Source organism: Salmo salar, chromosome ssa20 (assembly GCF_905237065.1).
Source record: "Salmo salar chromosome ssa20, Ssal_v3.1, whole genome shotgun sequence".
Lineage (NCBI taxonomy): Eukaryota > Metazoa > Chordata > Actinopteri > Salmoniformes > Salmonidae > Salmo > Salmo salar.
The window spans coordinates 5,891,180-5,914,821 of NC_059461.1; the positions used below are offsets into that span (position 1 = coordinate 5,891,180).

At 42.2% G+C, this 23,642-nt stretch overlaps 1 protein-coding gene and 1 long non-coding RNA gene across 6 annotated transcripts in view; one reads left to right on the forward strand and one right to left on the reverse strand.

Moving 5' to 3' along the window:
* Positions 1-23,642, reverse strand: part of LOC106580202 (2-oxoglutarate dehydrogenase, mitochondrial) — a 119,569-nt gene that overhangs the window by 58,373 nt on the left and 37,554 nt on the right. For 3 of the 5 annotated variants that reach the window (XM_014161011.2, XM_014161010.2, XM_014161012.2), the window contains 7 exons: positions 10,886-11,001; positions 10,595-10,749; positions 1,561-1,707; positions 1,376-1,466; positions 1,099-1,278; positions 650-778; positions 316-495 (listed from right to left, as the gene is read on the reverse strand). In XM_014161011.2, coding sequence (XP_014016486.1) covers positions 316-495; positions 650-778; positions 1,099-1,278; positions 1,376-1,466; positions 1,561-1,707; positions 10,595-10,749; positions 10,886-11,001 — 998 coding nt within the window. Of the gene's footprint in view, positions 1-315; positions 496-649; positions 779-1,098; positions 1,279-1,375; positions 1,467-1,560; positions 1,708-10,594; positions 10,750-10,885; positions 11,002-13,488; positions 13,537-23,642 lie in introns of all 5 variants that reach the window. The other 2 variants (XM_014161009.2, XM_014161008.2) reach the window with 1 other exon arrangement.
* LOC123729344 (uncharacterized) lies at positions 18,901-19,850 on the forward strand. Its single transcript, XR_006761130.1, has 3 exons — positions 18,901-19,119; positions 19,541-19,576; positions 19,680-19,850. It is a non-coding gene; the product is annotated as an uncharacterized lncRNA (long non-coding RNA).

Consider the following 23,642-nt stretch of genomic DNA (forward strand, 5'->3'; position numbering starts at 1 on the left):
TTTTTGTGACATTATATGCTAGCTTGAAAAATGGGTGTCTGATTATTTCTGGCTGGGTACTCTGCTGACATAATCTAATGTTTTGCTTTCGCTGTAAAGCCTTTTTGAAATCGGACAGTGTGGTTAGATAAAGGAGAGTCTTGTCTTTAAAATGCTGTGAAATAGTCATATGTTTGAAAAATTGAAGTTTTTGTATATTGGAGCAGGTGTTCCGCTAGCGGAACGTCTAGATGTAAGAGGTTAAAGTTCATCCTATCCTATAACCAGAGTGAGTTGAACTTAATATTTTCCAGGGAGTGGGGAACTCTTACTCACCAGGTCCACCACCACGTCCTTGTGGAAGGTGGCTCTCCACTCAGCCGCCACGTTGCACACATACACCACAGCCTCAGGGTCGTCAGCGTTGACATGGAAGATGGGAGCATTGACCACCCTGGCCACGTCAGTGGGGTACGGAGAGGAACGCGCCATACGGGGGTCAGTGGTGAAGCCAATCTAGGGGTAGACAGGGTGATAGGGTTAGCATGCCATCTATCCCCACCACTAGTGGTTTCCTGGCATGGCTGTAACCCACGTGGAACAAAGTCTATTTCCATCTTCTCCAGACCAGGTGTGGTCTGTGGTTAGCTTGGCGTGAGTGTGTCCGCACCTGGTTGTTGACAACCACGTGCACCGTGCCGTGAGTGGAATAGGAGGGCAGATCGCTGAGATGGAAGGTCTCGTACACGACGCCCTGGCCGGCAAAGGCAGCATCACCGTGCATCAGGATAGACATCACCTGGAACACAAACAAAACTTCAAAAACCATTTACAACCCATTAAGGTAATAACGCATCAGATAAAGTCAGATTGGTGAAACCGATATGGTGAAAAACATAGTTTTCACTCATCCGTTACATAGTGTGTATGTGAAGGGCAGAAAAAGGTGCATTTCTTTTTGTTGCTGCCGAAACTCAGGAGTGAACCTTAAGGGTGCATTTTTTACAGAACAAAAAAGGACATTGATCTTTACAAGGACTTCCCAACACTTTGAGAAAATGCATATATCGCTATTCAAACTGCATTTAAAACCAGCTGTGTCAGTCAGTGGGTTGGTACCTTGTGTCCCTCTGTGTCTCCACAGTAGAATTGCTCGGCCTTGGTCTTGCCCTGCACCACAGGGTCCACAGCCTCTAGGTGGGAGGGGTTAGCCATGAGGGACAGGGTGATGTTGCGGTCCGTCACACGGTTGATCCTCCTGTGGTACATTCCCAGGTGGTACTTCACGTCTCCAGAGCCCTGAAAAAAAACAGCCATATCCCACTTAAAGCAGTTGTATTGGATTGATTACAGAATCGAGAATTCCCGTGCAGTGGGTGGGCTAGATGGGACTCGCCTCATCAGCAGCCTCCAGCTTGGAGTCAAACTGGCAGAAGATTTGCTCCAGCTCCTTGCGGATGACATTGGCCAGAACGTTCAGACGACCCCTAAAAAACGAGGAGCACTTGTCAGATAAGGCAGACAGTGAAACCACTTAGCAGAAACTCAAGCATTCCCTCCCGTGTTCCTGTTGTTACCTACCTGTGTGGCATGCCCATGACAACGTTCTCCACACCCTTCTCGCTGGACTTGTCGATGATGGTCTTGAGGGCGGGGATCAGAGACTCGCAGCCCTCCAGGCCGAACCGCTTCTCTGACGACCACTTCCTCTGGAGAAATTCCTCGAACCTGCGGTACACAGCGTACGACGTCAGCACACAGCCATATCCCTTTGGAGAGAAGGACTCCAGAAATCTCCTTTGATATTAGTGTGTAGGATTGGCACAATGTAGTGTTGCACGGTATACCGAAACTTCTGAACTTTTTCGATACTAGAACATGAATAATGGTTCGGTAGGAGAATTTGTGTTACTTTCGGCACTTCTATCAATTAAGTCTCGCGTCGTATACTGACTGAGCGGATCATATCTGTCTAGTAATTTGTCCCGAATTTTCGAGGAAATAGTAGGCTGTGTTACAAGAGAAGACTGGGAGAGACATAGGGCCTCTGACAACAAAACGAATAATGAACAGCAGAATCAGACAACCCCATTGTGGAATAGTTAACCTGGTCAGCTTGTCGTTGCGCGCTCCATGCGAGAAAAAATATTCCTCTAGAGGTGCAATCAAGTTGCGAGTTCAAAAAGGGAGAGCGCCATGCATTCTGATCGGCAGACAATGCACCACATTTCTTAATGCAAAAATGGGAAAAACCCTCCCCCCACTTTGTTAAAAAGAGTGATCCCAGGTTCCCATTATTACTTCATTTATTTCTCAACTCCTAAAAATGAGCACAAAGTGCACTGTTGTATCAGCATAGGTAGGTGTGTTAGCGCTCCATAATCTAATTTTGGCGTTCCAGTTCAACACTTACCTACCATTATAAACAATTGAAGACCACACGCAGAAAATTCATGCTATTTGTGTTTGAGCAATATGATTGGCCATTCATTCAATCACCACCATGCTCCCAAAAGTCACAACTTTCCCGACCAGCAGGCTACATGAATCACACATCATACACAAGCTGTGCAGAGCAAAAAGAAGCACCCAATTTGTTCACTGAACTTATTTACTTAAGGAAAGTGATTTACAAAAGTAAACCTTCAATAGCAGACATACTAGCAATATGCAGTCTACAAAAAGAAAGCTACAAAAAATAAAACCGTAGCCAGTCGATCTCTCTTTAGGAACGTTTGTTTTAAAGAGGCAGCGTCCTATTCTCAAAATGACTTACTTAAGAAATAAAATGAATGCAATTCCAAGGAATTCAGTAATGACTTGCATTGCTAAATTATATTACACTATATATATATATAAAATAATAATAATAACCAAATATAGCCTATTAAACCTCGAAAAGTCTATGCCGTTGGGGGGGGGAGAGAATTCTAACATATGGAATTGTTTTAAGATATTCATACCATGGATAATTTAAAATTGTAGGTATACCAAACAAAATGTGTGTTAAACAAATCAAAATATATTTATATTTGAGATTCTTCAAAGTAGTCACCCGTTGCCATCATGACAGCTTTGCACACTGATTAGTTTAACACTTTTTTGGTTACTACATGATTCCATATGTGTAATTTCATAGTTTTGATGTCTTCACTATTATTCTACAATGTAGAAAATAGTAAAAATAGTAACTGGAATGAGTAGCATCCAAACTTGACTGGTAATGTATTTTCATCAAAAGTTATTTTTGTAAATTTATCCATACTATTTAATCTTTCCACAAGATACAGTCCCGACACAAATCTAAGGTTGCTACCCAAGCGGGGTGGTCGTTCGTTCGTTCTATCTGTAAGGTTACTAGAGACGCAACCCAGTCGTTCAGTCTTTTTGTTCTATATCTATGGACGCAACCAAGTCGTTTGTTCAAAATGTTCTATTGTCATAATGGCTGGCAACGTTCTTATCCCTTGTCTAGCTAGCAAGCAAGCAAGCAAGCAACTACAGCTAATTTACATCCACCTCAAAAAGTGCAGCCAAAAAAACAGCAAAGTAGCTGCATTTGCATTTGTTTAAACTGTTTAAGTGACATTTACTTGGATACATCCATAACAATGAGCTAATGAGGCACGATTTCGCCTGGTATAGAAAATGTGCTCACTCGTCAGGACACTGTAGTTCAGAGGAGCAAGCCAACAACACAGCTAACACAATCACTTAAAATTGAAGCTGGGAAGACCGCAAACTAGCTGCACTTTGTTTCGTTTGACCTTTTTTCAATTTACATTTCTTTGTATACAGTGGGGGAAAAAAGTATTTGATCCCCTGCTGATTTTGTACGTTTGCCCACTGACAAAGAAATTATCAGTCTATAATGTTAATAGGTTTATTTGAACAGTGAGACAGAATAACAACAAAAAAATCCAGAAAAACACATGTCAAAAATGTTATAAAATGATTTGCATTTTAATGAGGGAAATAAGTATTTGACCCCTCTGCAAAACATGACTTAGTACTTGGTGGCAAAACCCTTGTTGGCAATCACAGAGGTCAGACGTTTCTTGTAGTTGGCCACCAGGTTTGCACACATCTCAGGAGGGACTTTGTCCCACTCCTCTTTGCAGATCTTCTCCAAGTCATTACGGTTTCGAGGCTGACGTTTGGCAACTCGAACCTTCAGCTCCCTCCACAGATTTTCTATGGGATTAAGGTCTGGAGACTGGCTAGGCCACTCCAGGACCTATATGCGCTTCTTCTTGAGCCACTCCTTTGTTGCCTTAGCCCGTGTATTTTGGGTAATTGTCATGCTGGAATACCCATCCACGACCCATTTTCAATGCCCTGGCTGAGGGAAGGAGGTTCTCACCCAAGATTTGAGAGTACATGGCCCCGTCCATCATCCCTTTGATGCGGTGAAGTTGTCCTGTCCCCTTAGCAGAAAAACATCCCCAAAGCATAATGTTTCCACCTCCATGTTTGACGGTGGAGATGGTGTTCTTGGGGTCATAGGCAGCATTCCTCCTCCTCCAAACACGGCAAGTTGAGTTGATGTCAAAGAGCTCCATTTTGATCTCATCTGACCACAACACTTTCACCCAGTTGTCCTCTGAATCATTCAGATGTTCATTGGCAAACTTCAGACGGGCATGTATATGTGCTTTCTTGAGCAGGGGGACCTTGCGGGCGCGGCAGGATTTCAGTCCTTCACGGCGTAGTGTGTTACCAATTGTTTTCTTGGTGACTATGGTCCCAGCTGCCTTGAGATCATTGACAAGATCCTCCCGTGTAGTTCTGGGCTGATTCCTCACCGTTCTCATGATCATTGCAACTCCACGAGGTGAGATCTTGCATGGAGCCCCAGGCCGAGGGAGATTGACAGTTCTTTTGTGTTTCTTCCATTTGCGAATAATCGCACCAAATGTTGTCACCTTCTCACCAAGCTGCTTGGCGATGGTCTTGTAGCCCATTCCAGCCTTGTGTAGGTCTACAATCTTGTCCCTGACATCCTTGGAGAGCTCTTTGGTCTTGGCCATGGTGGAGAGTTTGGAATGTGATTGATTGATTGCTTCTGTGGACAGGTGTCTTTTATACAGGTAACAAACTGAGATTAGGAGCACTCCCTTTAAGAGGATGTATAAAAGACACCTGGGAGCCATAAATCTTTCTGATTCAGAGGGGGTCAAATACTTATTTCCCTCATTAAAATGCAAATCAATTTATAACATTTTTGACATGCGTGTTCCTGGATTTATTTGTTATTCTGTCTTTGACTGTTCAAATAAACCTACCATTAAAATTATAGACTGATAATTTCTTTGTAAGTGGGCAAACGTACAAAATCAGCAGAGGATCAAATACTTTTTCCCCCTCACTATAGTGGAGATGGAGGAGACTGAAATGAAAACATATTGGCACGAAGAGGCATCCCTTGTTTGCGTTTTAGCAGGAAGCAAGCACTAATCATATGTCCCATCTTATGACAATAGAAACAGGGATGCTCATTTTTCTGGTGCGCTTGATGTACTGCTGGCCGACTAGGACTAAAAGTAGGCAATTCAGTGGCTCTACTCTCAGTATGAGCCGAAAACACGCTCGTGCGTCAACACAAACTCATCTGCCAACACAGACGCTTCTGACAGGGAGGATACTTTCTGTTCGTTTAGGTAAACTACAATGCGTTCGGGTAAGCAATTTTTAAACTCTTCCAACAAGATTAACTCCCGGAGAGAGTTGAAGTCAGTTAACCTTGCTAGCAGCATGCCATTTATCAAACAGATTTCCCTTGTCTCTAGCAAATTCCACATAAGTCTTACTAGAAGACTTTCTATGAGACCTAAATCTCTGTCGGTATGCCTCAGGAAAAAGCTCATAGGCGCGAAGAACAGTAGCTTTGACCACTTCATAATTCAAACTGTCTTCAAGAGGTAGCGCGGACAAAACCTCTTGGGCTTTACCAATTAATTTACACTGAAGTAATAGGCACCATACCTCTTCAGGTCATTTCAATGCTACGGCTATACGTTCAAAAACAAAAATAAGAGTCAACCTCTGACACTCTGAACAAAGGTACCGAGGCAATCTGCCTACTAATGTCAAAAGTGTTGGAAGACACAGCTGGTGAGAACGGCTCACTAACAGGCACAGCAGGAACGGAGGCCAGCCTCGCTGTCTCTGCCTCCAGTTCCATCTGGCGCATTTTGAACTCCAACTGCCGCTGTTCTCTTTCTGCCTCAATTTTACACATTTCCAACTGGAGATTTTCTCGCCTAATTTGGGCTCTCTTCCACCTCCAGTTGGAGCTGTGTCGAACGGCCATCTCTCATGGCATCACAGTTTGACAGGGGCTCAAAACGGGGCAATGTGGGGGGAGTTTTAGCCTCGTCCTCAGACAACAATGGGCTTACAGGAGCAGCAACATCCCCTACATGGGTAGTAGGCTCAGGCAGCGGTAACACAAGCACTTGCTCTTCCAATAAAACATTTAACACCAGTTGTTTAACCTCTGCTTTAACTGAACTCTGCAGAATAGATACAGAATAATGGTCAGCCAAGGTCAGTAAATCAACTCTACGACATTTGTCAAAAACCTCCCACGTAGGGTTATCCAAAAAGGATTTCAAATCAAAAGTAGCCATTTTGAACTACCACAAAAACACAAGAGCCAACAAATTGCAAATACTAATTCTACATCAGCTATTCCCAGCGGTGACGCGCAACACTGACTAGACCGCCACAATTATTTGCACGAGCGGCATGGTGTCAGTAAAGACTATATCCCGGATGAGCCCCCACTTATGTTCCGAACCCCTTTGGCCCTGCAGTCTAGGGGGGATGGAAACGAGACACGTAACATATCTTAGACAGAGTTTTCCTACGGGTAATGTATGCCCATGGGCGACTTGGCTTGGTATCCCCTTTTCCCACCAACAAACAGTCATACACCACAGCAATACATACTCACAAGATAACGGACAAAGTGAGATGGGAGCCATCTCTTTTGTTTTTGCTCCTACGAGACAACTGATTGGGTTTCTTTTAAACCAAGGGAAAGGAGATGTGATTGGGTAAGGGAAAAGGAGCAGGGATGTCTTCAGATTGGCGACTGATGACTGCCACCTCTGACTAGGGCAGAAGGCGAGAACAAATACACACAGGATACCTGTATCCGTAACAGAAGGCCTGCAAGACTATGCAAAAAAATTGCCAGAAATGGTGAGATAGAGGTCAAATGTACACCTTTTCCCTGAAACACCCATAACACAGTCCACTGTATCGATCATATTCCCAAGCAGTCAGATGTTTGATTTTGTGCCACAATAATAATAATACTCCCTCTCTGAATGTCCGAGTGTGACCCCCTCCCCATGGGTTACTGCAGCTAGTGACCCCCACCGGCTAGGTACAAGGTCGTCAAGGTTCTCATTAGCAGCTTTGAGAATTTCCTTGTATAGTATGCTCTCCCTTTAGGGGCCTTTGGCTTTGCAGGACCAGCCCTGCCAAGCAGGCTCAGAATCTTGAAGGGGCAGTGCTGCTCTAGGTCTCTGACCGCATTTTGGCTGCATACAGACAGCTTACAGCAGGCCCATAAAACAGTTAGGGAATTCTCCTTAGTATCTGGGTCATTCAGGTGGGTGCCTAGGGTATAGGCTTGTGGACCATTCCATCAATATAGGATCATAAATAAATAAGATACTGTATTTTCTAAATTTAGTTCCCCATGATAGGACAAAAAATAAATAAGACGTATAATTCAATATAAAAACTATATCCATCATCTGAGCAACATTGAAAGCGCCCTCACACCCCTGCTCACAGCAATACATTGGTTCTGGGATATGCAACCATTTCCTTTCTCACTCAACGCCACACTTTCCCAAACATAAAAAACACACCACACCATCCACACATACTGTGCCTTCTGTTTACTGAGTTATCGTCACCATGTTGAATTAGTGCTTTTGTGTTCCAATTAGTTATATTTGAAGATATATAGAAAAGCTATATTTTTTATTGTATTGTTACAATCCATAACTGGGCTAGAATTGTGTTTCATTATTTTACTCATCAATAACAACTTTGTAATTATTGAAATAGCCATGGAGTAGTCTGTGACTCTGAACAACTGGTTATCAATATATAGTTTATCGACAACAAGAGCTACTTGTTTCCCTTTTAATCTATTTTCCTTGAAAATTGGATACAGAACTTTACGCATTCTGCAATTTCCTTCAGGAACTGGTCATTCATGACAATTTTGGTCCCAGAGTAAACTGCCTGTTACTCAGGCCCAGAAGCTAGGATATGCATATAATTGGTAGATTTGGATAGAAAACTCTAAAGTTTCTAAAACTGTTAAAATAATGTGAGTAAAACAGAACTGATATGGCAGGCAAAACCGAAGACAAACCACACCAAAAAATAAAACAATTCAGCCTACCACTGTTTCCAATGGCTTTCATGTTTATTATGAGGCGAAGTCCTCCCAGATTGCAGTTTCCAGGGCTTCCACTAGATGTCAACAGTCTTTAGAAAGAGTTCCAGGCTGGTTTTTGGAAAAATGAGCTAGAAGTTGTAGGTTCCCATTTTGTGTTTCCACACACATGGGTGAAAGCGCGTTTTGTTATTTATCTCCGGTAATGAACATACTATTCTCCGTCTTAAATTGTTTAGTTTATTTACGTATTAGGGTACCTGAGGTTTGATTATAAACGTTGTTTGACTTGTTTCGATAAGTTTATTGGTAACGCTTGGGATTCTTTTTTGTATGCATTTTGAAGGAGGGAAACCGGTGGATTATTGAATGAAGCGCGTCAGCTAAACTGAGTTTTTATGGATATAAAGAAGGACTTTATCGAACAAAAGGACCATTTGTGATGTAACTGGGACCTTTTGGAGTGCCAACAGAAGAAGATCTTCAAAGGTAAGGCATTTATTATATCGCTATTTCTGACTTTCGTGTCGCACCTGCCTGGTTGAAAAATGTTTTTCATGTTTTTGTGTGCGGGACGCTGTCCTCAGATAATCGCATGGTGTGCTTTCGCCATAAAGCCTTTTTGAAATCTGACATCGCGGCTGGATTAACAAGAAGTTAAGCTCTATTTTGATGTATAATACTTGTATTTTCATGAATGTTAAATATTTATATTTCTGTCATTTGAAATTCGCGCTCTGCAATTTCACCGGAAGTTGGCCAGGTGGGATGCTACCGTCCCACCTGCCCATACGAAGTTAAAGGAAGCAAATTTGGCAACGATTGGGCGATCATACCTCTGCCCTCTGTCCGAAGCGGTGTACACATTCGAGTTGGATTTTGTTGACAGCTTCACATGGAATCTGAAGCACTGTAAGGAGGAACTCTAACTAAAGATTCAGGAACTTCTCCCTTCTCTTGGATACCTGTAAGTACCAGATTCTCTCTCATGGATCTAGTCTGTATGTCAAGTAAGGCTTCTCTCAGAACGGTGTTCTCCTTTTTAAGTTCATTCACTTCGGTTTCAGTCTTATTGACTGTCCCTTTTAGCTTGTTTGTTTCCTTCTCCTTGCCTTCAACTCTTATATCCTTACTGACTGATTCAAGTATACCCAGTTTGTAATTTATTGATTTTAACAGATCGTATTAACACATAAATATTAATTAATACATTACTAGCTCAAACACTTAATCTGCAAAAATGACACTGTGGGCGGACAAAAAACATAGGCTACATTTGCTGCTGCCCCCCCCATTACTTTTCTATTTATATTTTTGGCAACTTTTACTTCACTACATTCCAAAATAAAATAATGTACTTTTTACTCCATACATTTTCCCTGACACCTAAAAGTGCTCGTTACATTTTGACAGAAAAATTGTCAAATTCACACACTTATCAAGTGAACATCCCTACTGCATCTGATCTGGTTTGTAAATTGTCTGAGTGTTGGAGTGTGCCCCTGGCTATCTGGTTTAATATAAGGAATTTGAAATAATTTATACTTTACTCAAGTATAACAATTTAGTACTTTTTCCACCACTGGATGTGGCTGGGGGTTGCAGCATTTATTTCACATGACCCATCAATTTAGACAAGTGTGTATGGGTAAGCGTCATCTAATATTTATTTAAAAAATTATCTGGACACCGTTTACCTGGAATTTTTCCTTCTTGTAGGCTACTACCACTTTTAGTCTTAATCTTTACTACACTACTCACTGTTTAGCACATGACCTCACATGTGAAGCCTTAATGAGATGGGTGGGGCTGGTTTAAGAGGGTGTGAACAATGCTGAATGGGTGTAGACAAAGTAAAGCTCTCCAGTAAGTACCAAAACATTGAAAGGCCCTTTTTTACAAGTGTATCAACTTTCAAAGCAGATTTAGTTTCCCATTGTTCCTCAAAAATGCTGTGTATGATATACCATTTTGTAGTCTCTACTTTTAGCCAATGTAAAAAAATATATATAAAAAAAAAAACGAATTTAGCTACGTAAGACCAAATTCAGGGTGTGAGTCACAAATCACTTAAGGACAACTGCTGATGTGAAAAGGGCTTTATAAATACATCTGATTGATTGATTGGCTGACTATGATGTTTGCGTAGGTGGGGGTGAGTGAAGTGTTGTAGAGCGTCGCTCTGACCTGGTGGAGCGAACCATGCGGGCCAACAGGGTCCTCTTCTCCTCCAGGGTGAACTGCATGACGCCGGGCTTCTCAAACTTCTCCCTGATCCACTGGCACTGGTCCAGGTCATTGATGAACATGAACTCCACCCCAATGTGCTGACAGTAGGCCATCTGAAATATGGGACAATGTGTCTTGTCACTTTACAAGGCTAATAAGCCTGTATTGTACACCATTCACCCTTTCAAGACAAAACGGTTGACAGGAACCCAACTTCTTTGACAGACGTGTGTGGTTTAGTTTGAATACCTCCAGGCGGCGGATGATCTCCCTCAGGGGCAAGTCTGTCTCAGTGCCACCGATGAAGGTGGTGGTAGGCAGACGGAACACTTTGTCCAAGTCCGACTCATCCAGTCCATAGAAGCCTGTCCCGCATCCAGGGGCAGCAGACCGTCCAGAAGGGCGGTGGAGCAGGAGGGAGGGGGTTGAGGAGGGCATATGTGGAGACAGTCAGGCCAGAGGAGAAAACACCCAGAGACCAGAAACACATGGGGAAAGAATGTAGGCCACAAAGACATCCACCATTGAAAAACAAAACAGAAAAACAACCAGAGATTAGTTATTAGGATTTAGGCCCCCCCCCCCAAAAAAGAAACAGAGGGCAATGATGGATTAAAACACAGGAATATGCCATATGGTTGATGGCACCATAATGGCAACATTGAGTTAATGCAGCAAAATCAAAAGGTTGTACAGCATCACAGGCAAACGAATAGGACAGAGGTGGAGGCATGCAACATGAATGAATGGAAAGTGAATGAAGGGGTGAGACAAAGTGTGGTTGAGTGGTTACAAAACAAGCACAAGACATTGAATGAGCTATATTTGTGGGGTAAAAAAATAATAAACTGCCCTTGCTGAACTGATTTTAATAACACATGCCTAAAGTCCCTATAGTGGTTTTACAGGGTCTAGCAGAACACTTATGAAAAATTAGAATTTTGGGTGCAGCTCAGGTCATATGTTCTTATACGCCTTAGGACTATATCTACTTTGAAAATATTGGTGACTGATGAACATTTGCAAAACTAATTTCAAAATGCTGTTTCCTGTGATGCGAATATGAGCCCATGTCTCTATGGTTTCAGTGCTTCTCTATTAGAGAGGGTATGGAGAAGGTAACAGCATCTAGAATACCCAGATTGGTGGAGCATGTCTATGAAGTAAGGGAAGGCTACCCCAGTTTTAGGTTAACAGATACAGCAGTGTTTCCTCTGCGTTCATTTAAGCGTGGTGCGACGCCACGGAATAATCATTACCGCCACACCAAAACAAACCTCCATTTCTACCAAACATAGTTTCAATAAAGTCCTGTAAAGCACATTTGCTTTTCTTGGTAAATAGATCATCTGTCTGGGTTCAACACAGTACTGAAGGTTATTTAGCTCTGTGAGCTGTGGCAGGCAGCCTGCAACTCAAGAAACAAGGCGCGACAGTGCTCAATACAGGTGCTCTGCGGCACAAAACACAATTCACACACACACACACACACGTCTGTGTGCGCACGCACACACACACACACACACGTCTGTGTGCGCACACACACACACACACACACACACACACACACACACACACATACATATATACATACATATATACATATATACATACATATACATATATACACATACATATACACATTAAACCCCCCCACCCCCGTTAACTTTTCCCCCACAGCTAACATATGAATTTGTAGTGTGGCATCTATGGTCCAGGAGGATAACTAATTCAATTGCTTGTTGTTTTATGGTAGAGGTAACTCTTAAAATGCAAGTGCCAAAAAAAGGTAATGAAATATTAGTCAGGGCAATCTAAAATAAGATCAATCATCTCTGTTTCTTTGATTGCCTCGGGAAAGAAGAGAAGGGCAACAACATTGTAATCGCAAAAATAACAACTACGACCTTGGCTAGTCAATGCATAAACCGAAAAAAAATGAATGCGTGTATTGGTGATATAGGAAATTAATTTAATAATTGTAATAGTTCTAGCTGTAACAAATTGGCAGTTATAGGGATTATATTACATAGAATAGATCAAAGTAAGACGGATCAACATTTTATAGAACGTGTGTGTGGGTTTGTGCATGACTGACTGAAAGTGTGTGTCAAGGACAAGGACTTGAGCAATACTGAAGAGTATCCAAGCAAAGACGAATAAGCTCTGGGACAGAACAAAAGCTTCAAACAACTGGACAGGAAGCAGGACAAACTATGGGTATCCTATAACACTGTGGCATCAGAAACAAACAGCATTTAGCAAACCTGACCGAAGAGCTGACCTGCAGTAGTGAAGCTTCTCCAAGGACAGGGAGGGCAGTTTCTTGCAGAATCTGCACACTGACTGCAAGTTCACTTCCAACAACAAAACTGCCAGCTCACAAGGCAGCAACAACATGGCTGTTCCTTAACACCAGACAGACTGCAGCAGCACACAGCAAGGAATACACAGCACACAGCAAGGAATACACAATCTCCACCGCAAAGTGGAGACAAGACATGGCTCACCAATGACCAGGTCATTACCATCTCAAGCAAGACAGCACACGTCATCTTTGTATTGTGTGAGAGACAGTGTGACCCATGGCGGTTCCATAGCAGCAGTCTTCTAGCATTACACTGGGCCAAAGCTGTGAAAAAGCAGCTGTGCAAAACCATCATCAGGGTACAACGAGGGTCGGTGATGATTTCTTAAATTGCAGTTATCCAAAAGGCAAGATCCTGCTATTCTACAGTATGTCGTAGTGCAAGCAGTGAAGTGCAAAAACTTGTGTACATTTTCAAAAACCTTGCGTAAGGCAACTATGAGAGCATTTGGGTGCGTGTTATGACAAATTTGTTGATTATTACCACTCTCCCAATGTTTGTCAGCTCTAAAATGTGATACGCAGTCAGATTCTGAAACAAAGTGGAAGCAGATAAACACAGTTAAGTTCATTTTACAAGAGATCCAACTGAGACTTTCAGTGAAATATTCCTCCCGACAATTTAAACAAAATTCGCCAGTTTGAGAGGAATATCACTAGGCATCACAGGCGTTTTTCCATCCACCAGTAAGCAAACAACATTAACATTTACATACAGAGCCTTCAGAAAGTATCCACAACGCTTTACTCTTTCCACATTTTCTTGTGTTACAGCTTGAATTGAAAATATATTACATTTAGATTTTGTGTCACTGGCCTACACACAATGACCCATAATGTCAAAACAGAATTTTGATTAAAAAGTTTTTACAAATGATTAAAAATGAAAAGCTGAAATGTCATCTTCAGTCAATAAGTATTCAACCAATTTGTAATGCAAGCCTAAATAAGTTCAGAAGTCAAAATCTGCTTAACCTCTTACATCTAGACGTTCCACTAGCGGAACACCTGCTCCAATATCCAATGATAGGCGTGGCGCGAATTACAAATTCCTCAAAAATACAAAAACTTCAATTTTTCAAACATATGACTATTTCACGGCATTTTAAAGACAAGACTCTCCTTTATCTAACCACACTGTCCGATTTCAAAAAGGCTTTACAGCGAAAGCAAAACATTAGATTATGTCAGCAGAGTACCCAGCCAGAAATAATCAGACACCCATTTTTCAAGCTAGCATATAATGTCACAAAAACCCAGAAGACAGCTAAATGCAGCACTAACCTTTGATGATCTTCATCAGATGACAACCCTAGGACATTATGTTATACAATACATGCATGTTTTGTTCAATCAAGTTCATATTTATATCAAAAAACAGCTTTTTACATTAGCATGTGATGTTCAGAACTAGCAAACCCCCGCAAACTTCCGGGGAATTTACTAACAATTTACTAAATTACTCACGATAAACGTTCACAAAAAGCATAACAATTATTTTAAGAATTATAGATACAGAACTCCTCTATGCACTCGATATGTCCGATTTTAAAATAGCTTTTTGGTGAAAGCACATTTTGCAATATTCTAAGTACATAGCCCAGCCATCACGGGCTAGCTATTTAGACACCCGGCAAGTTTAGCCTTCACCAAAATCAGATTTACTATAACAAAAATGTTATTACCTTTGTTGTCTTCGTCAGAATGCACTCCCAGGACTGCTACTTCAATAACAAATGTTGGTTTGGTCCCAAATAATCCATCGTTATATCCGAATAGCGGCGTTTTGTTCGTGCGTTCAAGACACTATCCGAAATGGTAAATCAGGGTCGCGCGCATGGCGCAATTCGTGACAAAATTTCTAAATATTCCATTACCGTACTTTGAAGCATGTCAACCGCTGTTTAAAATCAATTTTTATGCAATTTATCTCGTAAAAAAGCGATAATATTCCGACCGGGAATCTCCTTTTCGGCAAACAGAGGAAAAAAATCACAAAGACGGGGGCGGCCAGGGCACGCGCCTAAGCCCACAGTCCCTTGATCGGCCACTTGAGAAAGGCGATAATGTGTTTCAGCCTGGGGCTGGGATGACGACATTCAGGTTTTTCCCGAGCTCTGAGCGCCCATGGAAGACGTAGGAAGTGTCACGTTAGAGCAGAGATCCTTTGTAAAAGATAGAGATGGCAAAGAAGTTCAAGAAATGGTCAGACAGGCCACTTCCTGTAAAGGAATCTCTCAGGTTTTGACCTGCCATTTGAGTTCTGTTATACTCACAGACACCATTCAAACAGTTTTAGAAACTTTGGAGTGTTTTCTATCCAAAGCCAATAATTATATGCATATTCTAGTTACTGGGCAGGAGTAGTAACCAGATTAAATCGGGTACGTTTTTTATCCAGCCGTGAAAATACTGCCCCCTAGCCATAACAGGTTAACAAGTCACATTAGTTAGATCAAATCAAAACACGTTATTCGTCACATTCGCCGAACCTTACAGTGAAATGCTTACTTACAAGCCCTAAACCAACAATGCCGTTTAAAAAAATACTTTCTGAATGTAAGAATATAATTAAGAGCAGTGGAAAAATAACAAATAGCAAGACTATATACAGGGAGTACCGGTACAGAGTCAATGTGAGGGGGCACCGGTTAGTCGAGGTAATATGTACATGTAGGTAGAGTTAAAGTGACAATGCATAGATAACAGAATAGCAGCAGAGTAAAGGGGTAATCTGGGTAGCCAATTGATTAGATGTTCAGGAGTCTTATGGCTTGGGGGTAGAAGCTGTTTAGAAGCCTCTTGGACCTAGACTTGGTACTCTGGTGCCGCGCGGTGGCAGAGATAACAGTCTATGACTAGGGTGGCTGGAGTCTTACCATTTTTAGGGCCTTCCTCTTACACCGCCTGGTATACAGGTCCTGGATGGCAGGAAGCTTGGCCCCAGTGATGTACTGGGCCGTACGCTCTACCATCTGTAGTGCCTTGCGGTCGGAGGCCGAGCAGTTGCCATACCAGGTAGTGATGCAAACCGTCAGGATTCTCTGTGGGTGATGTGAATGCCAAGGAACTTGAAGCTCTCAACCTGCTTCACTACTGTTGAGAATGGGGGTGTGCTCAGTCCTTTTCCTGTAGTCCACAATCATCCCCTTTGTCTTGATCACGTTGAGGGAGAGGTTGTTGTCCATGCACCACACGGTCAGGTCTCTGACCTCCTCCCTATAGGCTGTATCTTCATTGTATGTGATCAGGCCTAACACTGTTGTGTCATCGGCAAACTTAATGGTGTTGGAGTCGTGCCTGGCCGTGCAGTCATGACTGAACAGGGAGTACAGGAAGGGACTGAGCACGCACCTTTGAGGGGCCCACGTGTTGAGGATATGTGTGGCGGATGTGTTGTTACCTACCCTCACCACCTGGGGCGGCCCATCAAGAAATCCAGGATCCATTTGCAGAGGGAGGTGTTTAGTCCCATGGTCCTTAGCTTAGTGATGAGCTTTGAGGGCACTATGGTGTTGAACGCTGAGCTGTAGTCAATGAATAGCATTCTCACGTAGGTGTTCCTTTTGCCCAGGTGTGAAAAGGGCAGTGTGGAGTGCAACAGATATTGCATCATCTGTGGATCTGTTGGGGTGGTATGCAAATTAGAGTGGGTCTAGGGTATCTGGGAAAATAGTGTTGATGTGAGCCATGACCAGCCTTTCAAAGCACTTCATGGCTACAAACATGAGTGCTACGGGTTGGTAGTCATTTATTTAGGCAGGTTACCTTTGTGTTCTTGGGCACAGGGACTATGGTGGTCTGCTTGAAACATTTTGGTATTACAGACTCAGTCAGGGACTGGTTGAAAATGTCAGAAGACACTTGCCAGTTGTTCAGCGCATGCTCGGAGTACACGTCCTGGTAATCCGCCTGGCCCAGCAGCCTTGTGAATGTTTACCTGTTTAAAGGTCTTACTCACATTGGCTGCAGAGAGCATGATCACACAGTCGTCCGGAACAGCTGATGCTCTCATGCGTGTTTCAGTGTTACTTGCCTCGAAGCGAGCATAGAAGTAAAGGCTCGTGTCTCTGGGCAGCTCTATGTGCAATAATAGCGTTAAAAATACTTTTTTGAATGACTACCTCATCTCTGTACCCCACACATACAATTATCTAAGGTCTCTCAGTCGAGCACTGAATTTCAAACGCAGATTCAACCACAAAGACCAAGGAGGTTTTCCAATGCCTTGCAAAGGGCACCTATTGGTATATCCATAAAAATAAAAAAAGAAGACATTGAATATCCCTTTGAGCATGGTCAAGTTAATTACATGTTGGATGGTGTGTCAATACACCCAGTCAATACAAAGATACAGGTGTTTTTCCTACATCAGTTGCCGGAGTGAAAGAAAACCACTCAGGGATTTCACCACGAGGCCAATGGTGACTTTAAAACAGTTACAAAGTTTAATGGCTGTGATAGGAGAAAACTGAGGATGGATCAACATTGTAATTACTCCACAAAAGGTTTGTTAAATGACAGAGTGAAAAGGAAGCCTGTCCTGAATAAAAATAATCCAAAACATGCATCCTGTTTGCAATAAGGCACTATTTGAGGCAAGTCCAACAACACATCAGAGTACCACTCTATATATTTACAAGCATGGTGGTGGCTGAACCATGCATCATCATGGTTCAGTCTGCTTTCCAACAGAAAAGGAGACAAATTCACCTTTCAGCAGGACAATAACCTGAAACACAAGACCAAATATACACTAGAGTTGCTTACCAAGACGATATTTCATGTTCCCGAGTGGCCTAGTTAGAGGCCTAGTTACAGTTTTCACTTAAATCGGCTTGAAAATGGTCGCAGTCGCAATGATCAACAACCAACTTCACAGAGCTTGAAGAATACATTTTTTTTTTAAATATTGTACAAAGCTCTTAGACTTACCCAGAAAGACTCACAGCTGTAATCGCTGTGTGTTGACTCAGGTGTGAATATTTATGTAAATAAAAAAAATAAAAGTTTTGATCGGTTTGGTGGCAGGTACTGCCAACTAGCGCAAAAATAGTGATATTCTCAAAACTATACATCGTCAAAAATAATATCACGATATGTAACTGCAACGATTTCTTCCCACATCACTAGTTGTTTATCAGGTGCATTCTACTTTATGTAAATTAGATCATTTGTATTTCATTTTCAATACATATGCAAACATTTCTAAAAACATGTTTTCACTTTGTCATTATTGGGTATTGTGTGTAGATGGGGGGGAAAAATCTATTTAATCCATTTTGAATTCAGGCTATAACAAAATGTGGAATAAGTCAAGGGGTATGAATACTTTCTGAAGGCACTGTGGATAGATTTAAATAAGCCTATTGACTACTTCACACCCAGGGTCTACTCAGCTGGAGCAACGACAGGAAAGCACTATAGGAGGACTATGGCAAGAGCAGGACTGAGAAACACACTGCACTTAAATGTGAAAAGTACACTGACATATAGAGGAGCTTATTGTCTTAAAGGGGAATGGAAACACCTTAGCAAGTAAATCTAAGCAAAGAGATGTATTCAATCCACTATTACTGAACATTAAGATGTGCATTTAACATAAAAACAAGGTTCATTTGAGCTATGGTCAGCACCATTTTAAATTGCCATAGTAACGACTGACGCCAGTGCGTCACTGGCAGGAATCAAATTATCTGTGGTACTGAGTTTGCGCGTAGAGTGAATCAAAGAGTGAGGTTAGGTGCAGACAACGAAGATGGCAACAAGTAGTATTTCAAACATGAACTGTATAGCGCCAGGCTGTATCCCTCGGTAAATCCCTGGGTAAGCTACGATCGACTGCCCAAGGACCTACAACTTTCGAAGTGGCTCCATGTCCTGAGAGGAAGAACATGTCAGCACGAGCTAGCAGGATCTGCAGACAGCACTTCGCGATGAAGGGCACTTTCGATGCGGAATCATAGGCCAACGTTGAAGCCCTCTGCTTGCACCTCCATTTTACATTGAGGGTTATGGTGTAGGGGTTACCGACCGACCATCATCGCTTATGTCGGAGTTAAGCAATTAAGACTGAACGGAGGAGGAGACGAGAGTCAATGCAATGGAGCCTGAGGTAACGTTAACCGGTCATTACAAACTGGACAACTTTGTTGCAACTCTAGTTGAAGGTAACCAGCTAATTGCGTCTGAAGTGTTTTGTGTAACACCCCAGCAAATAACGTTAGCAAGCAACTCAACTGCAACAGTTTCTCCGTGTACCCGTTATTAGGTAGTTACTGTAGCTAGCTTCCACCTCAGCTTGTCAAGTAACATTACTGGAATACATTTTGTTGACAGATTTGTTTTTGTAATGTTTTGTTAGCTCCACGTCATTTAGCTAGACTGAAGTTGACAAAAGCTATTGTTTGCTAAAAAAAATTCCCTGTATTTGCTGTGCGTGTCCCTGTATTTGCTGTGCGCATAGAATAGGTAGCTTGATAATGCCAACTGATATATTTGGGTTCAGTTGTCTTAAAAGGTTTGTTTGTTTTCAGGATGACATCTTCATCCCTGAAAAGGAGGCCGAGGAGGTACATGCAAATCCATGTTATTTCTAAGTCTATTTCAAGTATATGCAGGGATTCTTGAATATAACTACAGCCTAATAGATGCCTTAATTGTTTCTTCCAAAAGGAAAGAATGGTTAGTAGAGCATGCCAAACTGACCCCTGGGTGACAGAGTGTTCCTGTGCTGCAGTGGAGAAGAGGTCCACTGGGACCATCCCTAAAGAGCTCGAGGACCAGCTAGATTAAGCTCACAACCATCAGTGTACAACCGAGTCCTGCCCCTATACGCCACAGATGGAGCTGACGGAGAGTGAGATCAGTGAAGAGCATAACTTGCTGTGTGAACCTGAGAGTTCAGAATCACATTCATCACAGTGCGAGCCAAGACATACGATCGATCCATTTGGGGGAGCAGGCTGGTGTTCTGGAAATGGAGAAGGAGCAGGATGTGCTACCTTGTCCCGGTCCTGCTGTTTCGACTCTCAACCTATGAATGCTCAGCTATGAAAAGCCAACTGACATTTGCTCCTGAGGTGTTGAACTGTTGCACCCTCTATAACCACTGTGCTTATTATTTTGATGTAAAAAGGGCTTTTGTAAAATACATTTGATTGATTGATTGCTTGCTGTGCTGGATGCTGCATATTCACTAACTGTCTGAGTGATGGGACATTTATATAGTACCTGTAACTAGGGATGCACGATTTATCAGTAAGGATATTGGACGATATTAGATAAAAATGGCAACATCGGCCTGAAGTCTAGTTTAACGCCGATGTGCAAAACCGACGTCAAAGCTGACGTGCATACCTACACTACCGTTTAAAAGTTTGGGGTCATTTAGAAATGTCCTTGTTTTCCATGAAAACATACAGAAATGAGTTGCAAAATGAATAGGAAATAGTCAAGACGTTGACAAGGTTATAAATAATCATTTTCTATTGAAATTAGTGTCCTCCAAACTTTGCTTTTGTCAAAGAAACATTTGCAGCAATTACAGCCTTGCAGACCTTTGGCATTACAGTGGTTAATTTGTTGAGGTAATCTGAAGAGATTTCACCCCATGCTTCCTGAAGCACCTCCCACAAGTTGGATTGGCTTGATGGGCACTTCTTACGTACCATACGGTCAAGCTGCTCTCAAAACGACTCAATAATATGGTTGAGATCCAGTGACTGTGCTGGCCACCCCATTAGACACAGAATACCAGCTGACTGCTTCTTCCCTAAATAGTTATTGCATAGTTTGGAGCTGTGCTTTGGGTCATTGTCCTGTTGTAGGAGGAAATTGGCTCCAATTAAGTGCCGTCCACAGAGTATGGCATGGCGTTGCAAAATGGAGCGATAGCCTTCCTTCAAGATCCCTTTTACCCTGTACAAATCTCCCTTTACCACCACCAAAGCACCCACAGACCATCACATTGCCTCCACCATGCTTGACAGATGGCATCAAGCACTCCTCCAGCATTTTTTTTCTGCGTCTCAAAAATGTTCTTCTTTGTGATCCGAACACCTCAAACTTAGATTAGTCTGTCCATAACACTTTTTTCCAATCTTCCTCTGTCCAGTGTCTGTTCTTTTGCACATCTTAATCTTTTTATTGGCCAGTCTGAGATATGGCTTTTTCTTTACAACTCTGCCTAGAAGGCCAGCATCCCGAAGTCACATCTTCACTGTTGACGTTGAGACTGGTGTTTAGAGGGTACAATTTAATGAAGCTGCCAGTTGTTTCTCAAACTAGACTAATGTACTTGTCCTCTTGCTCAGTTGTGCACCGGGGCCTCCCACTCTTTCTATTCTGGTTAGAGACAGTTTGCGCTGTTCTGTGAAGAGTAGTACACAGCGTTGTTCGAGAGCTTCAGTTTCTTGGCAATAGCTAACACAACGTGCCATTGGAACACAGGAGTGATGGTTGCTGATAAATGGGCCTCTGTACGCCTATGTAGATATTCCATAAAAAGAAAAAAAAATCAGCTACAATAGTGATTTACAACATTAACAATGTATTATGATAAATTTGATGTTATTTTATGTATATAACGGAGGTAGGTGACATAATGACATCACAAAAAATTACAGCGGCACACAGCATTCCTAAAGAAGTCCACAATGTCTGCTGTGTGGATCTATTTTGAAGTTTCAAAGTTAGAAAACAAAAAAGGCCATATGCAACGTTTGTGCTGCTATTATTTCCCGAGGGGAGAAAGTGAAATATTTCAATACCACAAACCTAATTATTCATTTGAAAGTGCATCACCCCCAGACGTTCAGCAACTATTACTGGGCATACCGGTATTCCCGTTCAAACCGAAAGTGCTATTTAAAAGCATATATTACCAGTGAAAAAAAACACTGAAATGATTATACCACTGTAAATGGAGAAATTAACACATTCATCTAAAGTTTTCTTGTTGTATTTGTTGCAATTTAATAAACTCGGAGTTCTCTCAAAGTCACCATGTTGTTTTGTTGGTGTAGCCTATTAATTAATGTAGACCTATGAAGCACTGTTGGCCAACTGGTAAAATATTATGCAGTCTAGTGAAAATGACAATTGTTTTAATCTACCTTTGACTGAAAGATGTCACTTGTTGGCCCTTTTCTATCTGCTTGCACCTGGCTCCAGCAAGGCTGTCATCAAGTCAAGGGGTGGCTGTTTGGAGAATCTGGGTGGCTGTTTGGAGAATCTCAAATGTAGGATATGTTTTGATTTGTTTGGCCCTTTTTTGGTTGCTGCATGGTTCCATATGTGTTGTTTCATGGTTTTGATGTCTTCACTGTTGTTCTACAATGAAGAAAATAGTTTAAAAAATAATTAAAAAATAAAAACGTTGAATGAGTAGGTGTTCTAAAACGTTTGACCTGTAGTGTAAATAGTGAAGAGAACAGGTCCCAAAATTGACCCCTATGGTACACCTTTATGTACTTCAAGAAATTCAGAGTTAACCCCATCAGTCACGATAGCCTGAGTTCTGTCACTAAGAAACCATAAACAGGTGTCCGAGCTCAGGCCTATTCAGGACAACTTATTCATTAAAATAGCATGATAAACAGTATCAAAAGCTTTTGACAGGTCCAAACAAAGCAGCACATTTCATTTTCGTGTCTAAAGCATTGACAATATCACTGGCTTCCAGTCGAAGCTCGCATCCGCTACAAGACCATGGTGCTTGCCTACGGAGCTGTGAGGGGAACGGCACCTCCGTACCTTCATGCTCTGATCAGGCCCTACACCCAAACAAGGGCACTGCGTTCATCCACCTCTGGCCTGCTCGCCTCCCTACCTCTGAGGAAGCACAGTTCCCGCTCAGCCCAGTCAAAACTGTTCGCTGCTCTGGCACCCCAATGGTGGAACTAGCTCCCTCACGACGCCAGGACAGCGGAGTCAATCACCACCTTCCGGAGACACCTGAAACCCCACCTCTTCAAGGAATACCTGGGATAGGATAAAGTAATCCTTCTAACCCCCCCCTTAAAATATTTAGATGCACTATTGTAAAGTGGTTGTAAGTCGCTCTGGATAAGAGCGTCTGCTAAATGACTTAAATGTAACTACTTAGAACAAAAGCAGTAAAAAACTAAGCGCACACATCCAACAACTAAACAAGTTCAAGGCGAGCAGTCATTTGAAAAGTAAGAAAATTCCAGCGAGACAACTCAAAGGCAAAATCCATTAACGCCAAGATAATGGAATTCATTGCCCTTGACAATCAACTGTTCTCTGTCGTGGATGATGTTGGCTTTGGCCGACTGGTCGAGCACCTCAAGACCTGGTACACACTACCAAGTAGGCACTTTTTTTCCAGATGTTGCCCTACAGGAGTTACAGCATTGTTGAAACGCACATCCATGTGTTACTTGCTATGGGAGTCACTGCCATTAGCTTCACGACCAACATTTGGACCGGCGATGTCAGCCCCATGGGTCGACGAGGATTTTTGTACTGAGCAAAGCCATATTGCATGCTCAAGAATGTGCTTGTTCTCATACCGCTGCTGCCATTTCAATGGCATTTGAGAACATGTTCGAAACATGAACACTCCTTGCTCCATTTGAACTATTGACTCAAGAAATTAGCTCATCAACTGTG